This window comes from Silurus aristotelis (genome assembly GCF_946808225.1).
Source record: "Silurus aristotelis genome assembly, chromosome: 24".
Taxonomy (NCBI): domain Eukaryota; kingdom Metazoa; phylum Chordata; class Actinopteri; order Siluriformes; family Siluridae; genus Silurus; species Silurus aristotelis.
The window spans coordinates 13,191,213-13,208,327 of NC_139597.1; the positions used below are offsets into that span (position 1 = coordinate 13,191,213).

The 17,115-nt window shown below is 39.8% G+C and overlaps 1 protein-coding gene across 3 annotated transcripts in view; it reads right to left on the reverse strand.

Annotated features, from left to right (window-relative positions):
• Positions 1 to 17,115, reverse strand: part of usp6nl (USP6 N-terminal like) — an 89,360-nt gene that overhangs the window by 19,924 nt on the left and 52,321 nt on the right. For all 3 annotated transcript variants that reach the window (XM_083528395.1, XM_083528393.1, XM_083528394.1), the window contains 4 exons: positions 13,532 to 13,614; positions 8,282 to 8,321; positions 5,189 to 5,269; positions 840 to 947 (listed from right to left, as the gene is read on the reverse strand). In XM_083528395.1, coding sequence (XP_083384521.1) covers positions 840 to 947; positions 5,189 to 5,269; positions 8,282 to 8,321; positions 13,532 to 13,614 — 312 coding nt within the window. The remainder of the gene's footprint in view (positions 1 to 839; positions 948 to 5,188; positions 5,270 to 8,281; positions 8,322 to 13,531; positions 13,615 to 17,115) is intronic.

Below are 17,115 nucleotides of genomic sequence, written 5' to 3' on the forward strand. Positions count from 1 at the left end.
CACAGTGGCCTCCATCATTAGTAAATCGAAGAAGTTTGGAACCACCAGGACTCTTCCTTGAGCGGGCCGCCCGGCCAAACTGAGCGATCGTGGAAGAATGGTCTTAGTCAGGGAGGTGACCAAGAACCCGATGGTCACTCTGAAAGAGCTCCAGCATTTCTTTGTGGAAGAACAACCGTCTCTGCAGCACTCCACCAATCAGGCCTGTATGTAGAGTGGCCAGACTGAAGCCACTCCTCGGTAAAAGGCACATGACAGTCCACCTGGAGTTTGCCAAAAGGCACATGAAGGACTCTCAGACCATGAGAAACAGAGATTGAACTCTTTGGAGATTTATCCGGGATTGGGACCGGCACTAAGAGTGCACTGGCTTGTGCAACCCTAATGGCTGGGTTTGGTTCCCTGACCAGTAATCGAACCCGGGCCAAGGCGGAGGAGCGCCGAATCCTAACCACTAGACCTCCAGGAAACCCTATCTATGTTTACACACTATCAACTATAAATTAAAATACAATTCTGATCGTTTTATTGTCTCGACTACTTCGATCTTGAATTTCTCATTAACATGAGCGTTTTGCTAACAATGAAACCAGGCAAAATATCACGTTGTTCAGATTGTTGAACAAATGTTCCTCTATTGTAAGTGTCCCCCTCTGAGACGTGGAAACGGTAGAAAAATGCTCATTTTCTCACAGGAATCAGAAACAAGAAATGCAGCACTGAGCAACGAATTAGCAGGACCAGAAAATACATAAATATCAACTTTACTATATAATAAAATGGACTTTTCCTCTAATAAATATGAAGGTAGGTATGTAGGTGTGTGTTGGGGTGTGTACCTCATAGAAATCTTTCTTTTCCTCTTTTATTTTGGGGACGTCAAGAAGGAGACACCACACCTGTCCTCGAAGCTGTAGTGGGATTCCTTTATAGACCCTTCTTACCATCTGCACACACACACACACACACACACACACACACACACACACACACACACACAGCTTTATTACAATTTCTCAGAACTCTACCACATCTGTCTTAACAGTAAGATAAACAGTTGGATAAGTGCATCACAATGTGCATGTTCTTGTATAACCTAAGTCTTAGTGAACCATTCAAGTGGTTCAATCTTCTGAACTAAATATCACAGTAGATATGCCAAGGTTTCATTTCAGCATTTGTGAAAAAAACAAAAAAAAGACAAAACACTGCTCACGGTGCCTGAACCATCATATGATTAAACACTGAACATTACAACCAGGGATATTTTTGCTTGGGATATATATGGGGCGCATATGGTGGTTCGAGGCACGCACTGTTATTACTGTGAGCCATTCAAATGGCTGTCATCGTCTTTTCGAAGAAAATTGCTGCAGTATGTTTGCTCTCCTGCTCAGCACAGAACTGTGGCGTAAACCGAGCACCAAGCTGGAGCATCTTTTTTTAGCCAGATGTTGGTTGGCTGGTCTATTCAAAAATAAATCTTTTGACTAAAAATTATATTTCACTACCTATGACTACCTTAAACGTCCCTTTCCTAGAGTACAGACTTTTAACACTGGATATACACCTTCCAAGCAATTTACACTGCTTTAAACTGAAAAAAAAAAAAAAAAAAAAAAAAAAAGAGTGAGAGAGTTTTTTAAAGGACTTTGGAAAAATCGTTACTGAACAATACATGAATGAAAACAAGTACAGGCTGTAAAATGTGCAAATGCCTGTCAATACAAATAGATCAGTATTATGCAGGTGGAAAGCTCATGAAAATACTATTTTTGATGGTGATGGTGTATGGTTTAGAGACAGTGGCATTGACTAAAGACAGGAGGTGGAGCTGGAGGTAGCAGAGCTGAAGATGTTGAGGTTTTCGTTGGGAGTGATGAGGATGAACAGGTTTAGAAATGAGTTTATTAGAGGGACAGCGCATGTAGGACGTTTTGGAGACAAGGTGAGAAAGGCCCGATTGAGATGGTTTGGACCTGTGCAGAGGAGGGACATGGGGTATATCGGTAGAAGAATGCTGAGGACGGAGCCACCAGGAAGGAGGAAAGGGAGGAAGACCAAGGAGGAGGTTCATGGATGTGGTGAGGGAAGACATGCAGGTAGTTGGTGCGAAAAATGCAGATGTAGAGGACAGAGGGGTATGGAGACGGGTGATCCGCTGTGGCGACCCCTAATGGGAGCAGCCGAAAGAAGGACCTCAGCAAATTTTACACTGAGTAAATTTGAAATCTACTATTTACTTTTACGCGAGTAGATTTTTAGACCAGTAACTTTAAGTAAAATTTCATTAAACTAACAGTACTTTTACTTGAAAAGAATATTGTAATAATACACAAATATAGTTATAATAATATTAATATTGTAATAATACAACAATACGGAGAATAGAGTGAAAAATAAGAAATTAACCCCCTGGTCTCATTTGCATCTGTATTCATAACCCTATAATATAGCCGACACTACTGATATTAGCACGTGATTCATTAGGCACTTTTCCTTCTGTGGCCCTTCTCTTCTTTCAGACCTGCCTCACTGCATGGCATCTTTTCTAGAATCTCTTCCGTAATTAACACGTACCAAACCCTGATTCGGTGATCGACTTTCACAACATGCAGATACACACAATCGTGTACATCATTAAGCCAGTTATTTCAATTTGCCTTTCCTTTCCATAACCAAGGCTATAATATACTTACAGTGAGGAAAATAAGTATTTGAACACCCTGCTATTTTGCAAGTTCTCCCACTTAGAAATCATGGAGGGGTCTGAAATTGTCATCGTAGGTGCATGTCCACTGTGAGAGACATAATCTAAAAAAAAAATCCAGAAATCACAATATATGATATTTAAACTATTTATTTGTTTGATACAGCTGCAAATAAGTATTTGAACACCTGTCTATCAGCTAGAATTCTGACCCTTAAAGACCTGTTAGTCTGCCTTTAAAATGTCCACCTCCACTACATTTATTATCCTAAATTAGATGCACCTGTTTGAGGTCGTTAGCTGCATAAAGACACCTGTCCACCCATACAATCAGTAAGAATCCAACTACTAACATGGCCAAGACCAAAGAGCTGTCCAAAGACACTAGAGACAAAATTGTACACCTCCACAAGGCTGGAAAGGGCTACGAGGAAATTGCAAAGCAGCTTGGTGAAAAAAGGTCCACTGTTGGAGCAATCATTAGAAAATGGAAGAAGCTAAACATGACTGTCAATCCCCCCACGGACTTGGGCTCCATGCAAGATCTCACCTCGTGGGGTCTCAATGATCCTAAGGAAGGTGAGAAATCAGCCCAGAACTACACGGGAGGAGCTGGTCAATGACCTGAAAAGAGCTGGGACCACCGTTTCCAAGGTTACTGTTGGTAATAGACTAAGACGTCATGGTTTGAAATCATGCATGGCACGAAAGGTTCCCCTGCTTAAACCAGCACATGTCCAGGCACGTCTTAAGTTTGCCAATGACCATTTGGATGATCCAGAGGAGTCATGGGAGAAAGTCATGTGTTCAGATGAGACCAAAATAGAACTTTTGGGTCATAATTCCACTAAAGGTGTTTGGAGGAAGAAGAATGATGAATACCATCCCAAGAACACCATCCCTACTGTGAAGCATGGGGGTGGTAGCATCATGCTTTGGGGGTCTTTTTCTGCACATGGGACAGGGCGACTGCACTGTATTAAGGAGAGGATGACCGGGGCCATGTATTGCGAGATTTTGAGGAACAACCTCCTTCCCTCAGTTAGAGCATTGAAGATGGGTCGAGGCTGGGTCTTCCAACATGACAATGACCCGAAGCACACAGCCAGGATAACCAGGGAGTGGCTCTGTAAGAAGCATATCAAGGTCCTGCCGTGGCCTAGCCAGTCTCCAGACCTAAACCCAATAGAGAATCTCCTTGTTTCTCAGAGACAGGCCAGAAACCTGAATGATCTAGAGAAGATCTGTGTGGAGGAGTGGGCCAAAATCCCTCCTGCAGTGTGTGCAAACCTGGTGAAAAACTACAGGACACGTTTGACCTCTGTAATTGCAAACAAAGGCTACTGTACCAAATATTAACATTGACTTTCTCAGGTGTTCAAATACTTATTTGCAGCTGTATCATACAAATAAATAGTTCAAAAATCATACATTGTGATTTCTTGATTTTTTTTTTTTTAGATTATGTCTCTCACAGTGGACATGCATCTACGATGACAATTTCAGACCCTCCATGATTTCTAAGTGGGAGAACTTGCAAAATAGCAGGGTGTTCAAATACTTATTTTTCTCACTGTAATATACTTCATTAGTTATATATCAACAATTCACTATCCAGTGTCACCAGACCCCAAGATGCTATCTGGCTCCTAATGTGTTCTTCGAGAGTGCTTCCTTGGCACAGTCGCCTCTGGTTTGCTCATTAGGTATCTGGATTTGTATAAAACTGTTTAGTAACAATAAGAGCTCGGGGTGGTGTTTGAGACGATGATGCAATGTGTGGTGAATTGGCTTTCTCTGCTTGCCTCCTTCTCAGCTCTTGTCAAACTACCACGTTGCAACACTTTTTCACACTAACACTCTTACATGCTGTTGTGTCAGGCCCTCAAGTGCCCAAAAAGCAATGCTGTCACATGGGACGCACACTGCAAGAGCATTACAAATTCAGCAGAACACCCATTTTCTGCTCGAGCAGTTACTGTTCAATTCAGTGCGCACACGCGAAAGAAGACGAGGGTCGAAGGAACACTAAGAGGGTAACAACTGGAAAACCTGTTTTGGAATTTTTCTAATTCTATTCACCTGAATTGTCTCCTATGTCACATCTAATAATACTGTGATATCGGTCATTTGAACTGTATTCTTACATCAAAGTGGTTTTTGTGTTCTTGTCATAAATCATTAAACTTTGCTTGAAAAACTGAAATTGCATCTTATTGTGAGGAAAACCGGATACGTTCAAAAATCCACAGACGTTTGAAATCCACTATCCAGATGAATTTCCGGGATTTGCTGCTGCTTTCTGTCTGCACAGCTGACAATATTACACCAATTTATACTTTCCTTATACGTTAAATACAGAAAATTCTTATTCTCCTGTCTTCTAGATGATTCAATATTTAAAGTGGTGAATCACAAACAGGGGGAAACACTCACACATGCATACACACACACACACACACACACACACACATATACCTTTTCGCTATTCTTGTACTTGTCCCAGCTTTTCAGCATCTTTAACCATTTTTCTGTCCTCTCCAATTCCAGTTGCTTTTGCTGAGTAAAACAAACAAAAAAAATGAACATTTGTAAACAAACTGGATATGACAAAATAAATGAATTAAAATTAAAAAATAAAAAAGCAGTGGCTATTATGAAACATTTTTCACGAAACAGTAGTTTTTTTCTAAGATGACACGAGCACAAGACATCATTAAATGGCTTCATAGGGATGAAAATGGTCTGAAAAAAAAAACTGGTCTGAGAGCCACAGTCACCTGATGTCAGACCAGAACTCGGTCATGAGAAAACCAAATAAGGAAACATTACTTGGAAAAATTAGATTTAGTCTGCTAGTAGTATATACAGTATATATGATACATATACAGTATATGATACCTTAAAGACACATATGATGATTTGATACAATTCACCCCATTACATTGCACTGCAATCCGATTTCCATTTGATTGAGCACAATGAGATTTGATGCTATGGAAAGAAATATGATTTTGTGCAATTCAATATGGTATATAGTTTGATTTAATTCTTTGTTTCAGACACTCAGCAAATCATACATTTACTTGAGTGCCTTTTGACTTCTAAAGCATGGCCCTTTTACAAACAAGCCTTTGTAAAAGATTAAATAAAACCAGATGTTCTTTTCATGTTATATCTCCAGAAAGATGCAGCTCTGCCTCTGCCATGTTAATCTGTATTCTATGCTGATTGATTTAATTTAGCACCGCTGCGCTTAAGAAACAGAAAATAAATCAATCTACATATAAAATATTGGTCACAAATGATTGATCATTTATAAATAGCACACATACTAATAATTATATGTTTAAAAATAGCAACTTGTATCTGATGCACACTTTTAAAAATCCATGCATCACATCGTTAACTTTTACAGCGATGCATCGATGTGAATCGGTGTATCTTACCATCGCTAATACATACAAAATATTTTCAAATCAAACTGGTCTATAGTGTACAAAATTTAGGAGACCTCATGATGTACCAATACGCCCAATACGCCGATCTACCGGTCGATCGCAAAGGTAGTGTGGGTAGATCGGACATTTCAAAAAATTGCTATTTATTTATGCATTTTTATAGTAGGTAGATCATTTTGGCTGGGTAATTTTATAAGTAGCTCGCATGCTGAAAAAGTTTGTGCACCCCTGAAGAAACACTTAAGCTGCACGAGTGGATTATGGGGACATTAGTGACATCATTCTAATACTGTTAGTCTTTTTATTTAACATCTCACCCATCTGTATATCGTCACATAGAACTGAGTTGCATGTAAATAAAGAAGCATTAATACCAATATGGTATACGTCAATATGTAGACCTCAGACATACTGACAAATAATAATAATAATAATAATAATAATAATAATAATAATAATAATAAATAAAAAAACTGGCTACTCAGACACCAGTGCTATTCATTAATACTTCAGTCAGGTCCTTACCGTTTTAAAAGCTTGCCAGTGTCTCCTTCTAATGCAGTCTGAATCTGACCCATCAGCTACTGTTCAATTAAGAAGTCTCTAGAGAGCACAATTATCTGCTTGTTGCTCGTTAAAATACTTGTGTGACCAGAGCAGGTTCAGCGGTGCACTTCATCAGGGGTATACTTGATAATTCCCGACAAGATAAAGCATCTGTGTAACTTTCCCAAATTGATTGCTGATACCGTCGGTCCGGAACGCCGCGTTTCACTCCCTTCCTCCACATAAACAGTACATGGCTATGTTTGTTTACCAGTTTACCGTGGAGTAATATTGCATGGGGAGCTCAGTGTTGGCGCGGAATTACGCAAGCTTATTATCTCTACTCATTACGCCTTATTACATGAATCTCATCGGTAATCACTTCCCTCTGGTCACAGGTGAAGCTGAACTAGCTGTAACACTACTTGTCAAATCCATTTAGATTTTATACATGTTAGTTTTTTATACACGTTAGATTTTATACACAGATTTTGTAGTTGAGGAAATAAAATAAATCAATCAATAAATCAACAGTCCGCAAATCCACAAATCCAGTCACAATACCCTCAACAGTTATTGATGGTATCATCACTATCACTATATCATCTTAATACATCACTATAACCTTAATACAAATACTTAATGTTAGTAATAATAATGTTTTTATTTAGTTTATTATTTAAATGAAAGGTCATGTCATGTAAGGGAACAAATCAACTAACACTGTGTTTGCATCAAATGTTTTACCAAATGAAATAAATGAATGCATTATTAATTCATTCATTAAGTCACATTTGACGGATATTTGACGGCCATGCAAACTGACTTGTTGCAGTGTGCGGCGTACGGTCTGAGCACTGGCAAGTGGACCTTCCGCTTCTGCAACCTCTAAAGCAATGCTGTAGGACTCATGCGTCTGTTTTTTTTTAAAGCAGCTTCTGCACCTGACTCGACTCCTTTGATGGACCCTTGCGAGTCCTGTTCCGAGTGGAACCCATCTTGGAAAACCTCTGTATGACCCTGGCCACTATACTGTAACTCAGTTTCAGGGTGTTACCGATCTTCTTATAGCCTCGACCGTCTTTATAAAGAGCAACAATTCTAATTCCCAAATTACCATGAGGTGCCATTTTGAACATCTAAGTACCACATTTTAACTTCTCTAATACAAGAAACACAAATGTGAATGGTCCTGTCAAGCAGACAAAAACATGAACATGATGAATAGAACATGTGGCTTTGCACGGTTAAGCGTTGTACAGCTGCGATCAGTTAGAGTGTACTCACTTTTGTTGCCAGTTATTTAGAAAATAAATAGCTGTATGTTGAGTTATTTTTTGAGAGGACAGTAAATCTGTACTGCTATACAAGCTGCACATTGACTACTCTCAAATATATCCAAGTTTTATTTCTATAGTATTTTCCCAAACAGGCTTTTTAAATGTGAATAAGGACATACCAATTTATAATAACTTATAATAATAATTATTATTATTATACAGAATGGTGAAGAATGCATAATCCCAACCTCAGAAACTCGGTGTGGTGGAATTTTGGTGCTCACCTTTTCCTCTATGGCATTAGAGGCTGGAAGTTCATTCTCTCTAAAAGAAAGGACAGGCAAAGAGAGAGAGAGTGAAACAGTGAGTGTGTGTGTGTGTAAAAGAGAGAGAGAGCGAGAGAGAGCGAGAGAGAGAGAGAGAGAGAGAGAGAGAGAGAGAGTTTTCACATTAAGACATTAATTCAGCTCCCTTGCAGAGTTATTTCATCATTCTGTCACCAGGAAAATTACTCCTCCAATTGTAATTTTGCTTTCCTCAGCGAAACCTCTTCAAAATCCCAACATGTCCCAGTAAAAAGTGGGAAGAAACTTTTAGAACTTCAGGTTAAACCACTGGTGGTGCAGTACTATCGGGGAACTAATACAAACTCATCAATCATAGAACTGTCATGTTGCTGAGGTCACACAAATGCACTTTTGGTCCACAAAGCGGAAGCGATCTGTTCCACAGGAAGTGGACTTGGTAGATAAATGAACATCGCTATGACAACGGGTCACCCGTGACGCCACTCGGCTCGATCGGGTTCAAAGTGAGAAAAATTGACACAAACAGGAAAGGACAACATTCCATGAGAACATTTGGGGTCATTTGGAGTTGCTTTATTGCGGAGGACGAGCGTGGACACTGCAGCAGTGGTGTTTAATATTGACTTGAGCGATGACTTTAAACTTGCCCTGGCTAAATCCTCCCTCTGGTTAAATCCTCACTCATAATCAGAACAAGTGAAGGTTGTTGAACTGCTGTTAGATGCATCAGGATCGCATCAACTTCACTGTACACCTCAGGAATGCTTTTGGCCCAGAAGACATTGCAAACTGATGGGAACGACACAGATTACAGAAATCTTTTTTTTTTTTATATATAGTCACATAAGCACTGCCATAAAGGTCTCACCTCACCATCAGCCCGTGCACCATGTTTATGTTACGTTACATTTAATACACATTTAAAAGTTTTATAGACTTTACAGTGGAAAAAGTGTCAGTTGAAGGACACACTAGACCAGTGGTCCCCAACCACCAGGCTGCGGACCGACACCGGTCCATGGGGTCAATTGGTACAGAAAGAATACATAACTTACATTATTTCCGTTTTATTCATTATCTGATTCTGAATGTTTTATTTTGGAAAATTACCAGATTCTCTCCTCCACATCTGTCTATGACTCACTCTTGATGTACGTCATGATGCCTCAGTCACATGTCTTACCTACATCCGCTACCTTCTTAAAGGGGCTGCTCCGGCCGGTAACACATAATACATTACCGCTAAACTGAAACCCCCAAGCGAGCAAAATGAACAAAAAACAACACAGTGGATTCACGTTTATTATTATATTTAGAAAATATCATTGGTCGTATCATTTTATTTTGTTTTATTTATCCGCCAAAACTTAAAGGCCGTTCCATTAAAAAATATTATCTGACATTAATCCGGTCCGTGGCGCAAAAAAGGTTGGGGACCTCTGCACTAAACCATGGGTCTTCAACCTGCGGTATGTGGCCCACCTGGGGGTCCACGGTGGTACTGCAAGGGGTGCTCAATTAACGCTGAATCACAAACACTTTTTTGTTTTTATAGATTTCTCCAGTATCTTTCTGCAATGTTCTCTGGCTTAATCGCTGCTTTAAAATGCTTTTTTCAAATGTTTCTCCACATTGCCTTTCATTACAACTTACATTACAAGGGAAGCTTCAGTTTCAAACTATCACTCGGCAGGCAGTTTTGGACGCTTTATTAAAAAGTTGTTTCTGTGTGCTGTTTGTGTGTGAAAGAACATAAAAGTTGTCACACCCACGATTTGACAACCTGGTGTGTCCCCCCCTCCCCTCCACCCTAAAACAAACAAACCAAAAAACAGACACACACAGATATATATATCAATCAGCCCACTATAGTCAAGACTTGGCAATTCTGATTGAACAATGTAAATCCTTTAGTTGGGGAAACCCCCATTACACTGTACAGAGATAATATCTCCTCAAAAAATATATATAGATATTTTTTTAGATACTCACAATACAATTTACAGATTAAAATGGTCTTAATTTATATTGCATATCAGCAGTCCATTGTAGGTACTCTGCTGAGAATTATGCAACAGTATTCTGTGTATCCGTGGTTCTGTTTTAATGAGTCGCATTCCATATAATCTCCCATCTCCCGTCTTTTAGCCAGGAAAGCAAACCCAGGGAAGTCACTTGTTCCGTTGTTTACCTACAGGATAATCGTTCCCTTCCCTTCGCTATCCATCCCACCCATCTCTTGCACGGCAGGGGTATCGAGCATTACCCCTCTCCAAAAACCGACCCTTTTTCCACCTGCTGTTTGCACAGGCATTCACTTTCTCAACATTTTACATCCTCTTGTCTTTTTTTTTTTTTTCCACTGTCAAAACACTCCCTTTTTCTTTGTAACCCTGTGATTGTGGCTTCCTGCTCTGCCAGGCACATGTGGCACCCTATAAATATCCCACAGTGCTCTGCTGTTGAAGAAGCCTGAGAAAGCCACAAAATTCCCTGCCAGATGAAGGAGGAGCAAAAAAAAAAAAGGCATACAGAAGAAGAGAAGTGTGCAAATTGTGTAATTAGTGTGAAGTGTGTCTATTTAGAATGCAGGTGTATATAGATTTTTGGTAAGAGAACAGAAAATATGTAGTGTTTAATGTGGTGGAGGAGTATAGGTGTGTCTTAAAAAATAGTGTGGTGTATAGGAGTATAGACGTGTGTAGAAAAGTACTGTGTAATGAGAAGTATAGAGGTGTGTGCAGGAGTGTACGCACCTTTACAAAGAAAAGAACAGTATAGACTTTTTACGGTAGGTTTATTCCAACAGGGAGAGAAAGAATATATAAAAAAAAAAATCAACAATTAAAAAAAAATAAATAAATAAAAATTATTTAATATTATATATACAATTGTATTTGATTGAGTATAAAGAAGTATTTGAACCCCTACCAGCCTGCAAGACTCCTGCACACTAAATTAGTCCCGTCCCTTTAAGAAAGTGCTCCTAATATCAATTTATGTGTATAAAAGACACAAGACACTAAACCTCTCCACCAGCATGAGTATGGCCAAAGAGCTGTCAAAGAATGTCAGGGCCAAGATTGTAGACCTGCACATGGCTGGGATGGGCTACAGGACCATCAGCTAAGGAGGTGACAATTCAAGAATGGAAGAAATACAAGATAAGTCAATCGGCTTCGCTCTGCAAAAATCTCACCTCATGGGGTAAGGATGATTCTGAGAAAGATGAGGGATCGGCCTAGAATTACACAGAAGGACACCATTAATGATCTGAAGGGAACTGGGACCACAGTCGCCAAGAAAACCATTGGTAACACATCAAGGTCCCTCTGCTCAAGAATGCATATGAGCAGGTCAGTCTGAAGTTTGCCAACAAACCCCTGAATGATTGAGAGAAGACACCGGAGATTATGATGTGGTTAGATGAGACCAAAATTCGCCGTGTTTGGAGGCGGAGAAATGTAGAATACGACCCCAAGAACATCATCCTCACTGTCAAACATTCAGGAGAAAACATTCTGCTTTGGGGCTGTTTCTCTGCTAAGGGTACAGGAAGACGTCACCACATGAATGGAGCTTTGCACTGTAGAATCTTGGATGAGAACCTCCTGGCCTGAGAACACTGAAAATGGGTGGTGGACAGGTCTTCCAGCATGACAATGACAAAAAAACATACGGCCAAAGCAACAATCTAAAGGTCTTGTAGCCCATTCCAGCCTTGTGCAGGTCTACAATCAAGTCCCTGAAGTCCTTTGACAGCTCTTTGGTCTTGCCCATGCTGGAGGAGAGGTTTAAATGAAAGAGGTTGATTCTGTGACTGGTGTCTTTTAGACTAATCATGAGGTGATATTAGGAGTATTTCTTTAAAGGACAGGACTAATTTAGGTGTGTGGGAGTCAGAATTCTTGCTAATTTGATACGGGTTCAAATATTTATTTCACGCGATCAAATACAAATAAAGTTATAACCTTTCGTTAATGTTTAATTCTGTATCTCTCTGTTAAAATAAATCTACCATAAATATTCTAGACTGTTCATTTCTTTGTGAAGGGGATCAAATAATTATTTCCCCTACTGAAGCAGAGGAATGTTAAGAGATGTATAGAGGTTTACAGTAGTATAGAGGCCAATATGGAAAAGAAAAAAAGAAAGAAGTGCTTAGAGAAAAATAGAAATGTGTAGAGGAGTAGAGAGGTGTGTAGAGAAGTGTGTGTGTGAATAGGTCCGTACAGAAGAGTATAAAGGAGTATAGATGTGCATAGAGGAGTATAGAACTGTATAAAGAAGTATGGACGTGTATAAAGGAGTACAGACATACATATGGGTGTATATTAGTGTATAAAGGAGTATAGAAGTGCATAAAGAAGTATAGAAGAGTATAAATGAGTAAAGACGTGAATAGGGAAGTATAGAAGTGTATAAATGAGAATACATGTGAGTCGGGGAGTATAGAAGAGTAAAAAATGAGTGAAGACATGTATATGGGAATATAGAAGCGTAAAGATATAGATGCGCATAGGGGAGTATAGTACTGTATAAAGAAGTATGGACGTGTATAAAGGAGTATAGATGTGTATAGAGGAGTCTAAAACTGTATAAAGGAGTATAGTTGTGTATAAAGGAGCAGAGACGTGCATATGGGTGTGTAGAAATGTATAAAGGAGTACAGAAGTGTATAAAGGAGTATAGAACTGTACAAAGGAGTATGGACGTGTATAAAGGAGTATTTGTTGTGTATAAAGGAGTACAGAAGTGTATAAAGGAGTATAGATGTGCATAGAGGAGTATAGACATTCATAGAGAAGTATATAGGTGTTTAGAGGAGTATAGATGTGAATAGGTCATGGAGTGGAGGAGTACAGATGAGTATAAAAGAGTGCAGAGTATAGACAAGAATGGGTGTGTGCAGAAGAGTGAAGAGGTGTACAGAGGAATATAAAAGTGAGCAGTAACATACAGATGTGTGTAGAAAAGTAAGAAGCTGTGCAGAGGAATCTTATACAGGTGTAAAGGGCAGAACAGAGTTATGTAGAGAAGTAAAGAAGTATGCAGAGGAGTATGGAGGTGCATAGGGAGTCTATAAAGCAGGCTCGGTTGCAGTATGATACATATAGATGTTTATGCTGTACAGAGGAGAACACAGACAGGTTAAGGTTAAGGAACAGTGTTCTATAAAAGTGTATAAATTGGGTATAAAACTGCCAGGCGAGTTTGGTCTCTTACTGCAGGAAGCCGAATCGGTCCACCACTTTGTAGAGGTCGTAGTTCGCCTCCTCCCAAGGCTCAACCGACCCACCTTCCACACCCTGAGAAAGGAGAAATATAATCAGTACAGATCTGTTCACACACACTGTGTATGTATCTCTCTACATGTGTGTCACTGGCTCGGTTTAAAAAAAACACCAACACATCGGCTTTTTGGATTGAGAGCAAGCAGCCAAGGTGAGAAACTTATAAATATTCATGCATATAAATATCAGATGTGTGGCGAATGAAAATGTGCAGTGTGAAGGCTTCACGCTGCGAGCAACTCAGTGTCATGTACTGGAGTGGCCTTGGTACAACAGTCACAAACTTCAAAACCTAATTATTTAACTTGGAATATAATCACTGGCTTTTAACACAAAACTAATACCTCATTATAATACACACGTCCTGCACAGGAGTCGCTTTCTCAAGAGCCTAAAATCCTGTTGGGGGACAGCTGATAGTTTTCCAACAAACTTCCCACTTAGCTTTTATTACACACACACACACACACACACACACACACACACACACACACACCGAATATTTCTTACAAAAAAATCCACACTCACGCACGCACACACACTGAATATTTCTTACAAAAAAAACACACAAACCTTTGGAAAAACTACAGGAATGATGGATTAAGTAGTTGGACTAAGTAGACCCCGATGCTGTTTTGTCTCTCTCTCTCTCTCTCTCTCTCTCTCTCTCTCTCTCACACACACACACACACACACACACACACACACACACACGTCTAATTGGATTCTAATAATTCTTGTCATTACAGTCTAGGAGAGGAACTGTGGCAGCAGATATGCATGCGCACACACACACACACACACACACACACACACACACACACACACACACACACTACACAATTTGTGCTGAAGTCTATTAACAACCTGCAGCAGCTCGATCAATGTACATAATAGACCATAACTCTATTAACAAAATCACAATCCGTAATAACAAACGTTTACACCTTTACTGTTACTTTCTTAACTGATCTCTCAATCCCAGACCTGACCTGATATTCCTACTATTCTTAACTAAATCTGACTTCATAGACATGCATTAGATACTCCAACACCTGGGAACACTCGAGCAGAACCAAATCCAGGTTTAAACATACAAGTGTACGCTGTTACTAGAGAGATAATATAATAACGAGTACTAATGTAAAACTGTGATCTGAATCCGAACCGGCATTGAAAACACAAAACACTTTCTGGCCAGTCAGACTTGAGAAATCAACATCATTTGAACAACGGTTTCAAATCAAGTCTCTTCATCTAAGAATGTGACCTAAAGAGATCCTTCACAACCTAACAGCTAAGTTTGGTTCCAAAAAACGTACATGATATGAAGGAACAAAATTTGTCCTGAGCATAAGATTTGCATGGTTTCTTTTTAATGGTTAAACCATTCCACAGTTTAACCCCCTTTTGCTGTTATAATGAACCTCCACTCTTCAGGGAAGATGGTCCAGTAGATTTTGGAGTGTGCTTGTAAAGATGTCTGCTCATTCAGTGCACAAGGGTATGGAAAAAAAAATCATGTAGTGATGTGGGTTGAGGAGGTCTGGGGTGCAGTCAAAACAAGCTTCCATGGGTTCTGCACTGAGGAGAGGCTTCCATCCAGCCACTCTGCCATAAATCCCAGATCGGCAGAAGCTAGCAGTGATAGTTGTCTCTCTGGAACTTTGTCTCATCAACACACAGGATCTCTGGAGCTCAGTCAGAATAACCAGCTATAAGAAGAGTCCTGGTTGTGCCACACTTTTTTTCAGTTGAGAATTATGAAAGGCCACTGTGCTCTTTTTTGATCCTTTCCCCAGATCTGTGCCTTGCATCAATCCTGTCTCTGAGCTCTGTGGGCAGTTCCTTTGACCTCATGGCCTGTTTTTTGTTTGGAAATCCATAGTAAGCTGTGAGGCCTTCAACAGAGAACTGTGTGCCTTTCCAAATCATGTCCAATCAATAAACATTTACACATGTAGTCTCCAGTTGAGGCGTAGAAACATACAGTGGGGAAAATAAGTATTTGACACATCAGCTTTTCTATCAGTAAGGGGATTTCTAAGTGGGCTATTGACACAAAATTTCCACCAGATGTAGCCATCAAGCCAAATATTGAATTCATACAAAGAAATCAGAACATTTAAGTATACAAGTTGAGTCATAATAAATAAAGTGAAATGTATGCATATATATATGCATATATAAACCACTGGTTCTATATGGTTTCCGGCAGTTACACCTTATCCTCAGACAGACCCAGTGCCTGAAACAGGAGCGATCCCCATCTGCAGCATTAAACACATGCTCGGAGACAATGGTTTCATATGAATTTGCCTGGAAACCTCTCATTTCTTGCAGGCAGGGTCAAAGATGTCTCCGTCACCCCCTGCAACTAAAATGAGGGTTACTACATGGACAGTTTTCCTTTCTCTTCACCGAGAACCAAAAACAGCTCTGTTCTAATTGGGTAAAATGAAAAAAAAATTAAACATTTTTAAACCTTCCTCAATGGGAACAAAAGAGCAGCATGTCATGTGAGTAAATGAGTGCAGAACTCCACAATGAATGAAGTACACGACACAGAAGCCCCAAAAGCAACGGTTAGGAAACCAGCAGCGCAATAACACTGGAATTAATGACACTTGCTACGGAAACCCAAATTCCCTTATTAATAACTGATATCGTTTCCATCATTTCATCCCTAAAGCTACTCGTTCATCCATCCATCCGCCACTAATCGATGGTACCACATTCACCACCCGTCTTCACACCCCTGTTCCTGTCTATGCCCTAAAGCAAATTTCTTTAATTAATGAAAATGCCAGTCACCTAATGTACTGCCACACCTGGACTCCATCAAACTGCAAACTGTCCTCGACTACAGGGACAAGCAGAGACAATCAAACACCGATAAACACCCAATTATGCTCACGTGCAGCATATATACATTATATTGTGCCTGCCATATGTGGTTCTTCCCCAAACTGTTAACACAAATTTGGTCCCACACAACCGTGCAAGATGTCTTTGGAGGTGGTGAAATGAAATTTTCCCTTCACCCAAACTAGGGGTCCAAAAACTGTTCCAGCATGACAATGCACCTGCCCACAATGCCAGATCTATGAATATATGCTTCAAATGGGTAAAAGTGGAAGATCTGCTGTTATAAAGCTCTGACCTTAACCCTGCTTAACACGTTTCGAATACAAATCTCCACAAGCACTATCCAAAATATAGTGGAACATCAATGAGATGTACTAAAAGCATACATAGAGTAAAATGGCCCAAGCTTTGATTGTATGAAAGCATGAAACACGACAAAAAAGACCCAGGACTGTTGAGCAAATAAAATCCTGTATCAGACATAAATGAGACACTATTCTTCGGCCAAAACTCCAGCAACTCGACTTCTCCGTTTCCAAATTTATTCAGACTGTTGATAAAAAAAAGAGAGGATGCTACACAGCAGAAAGCATTGCGCTGTCCCAACCTTTTCCGAGATGTGTGGTAGCTATCAGAAATGTAGACGTA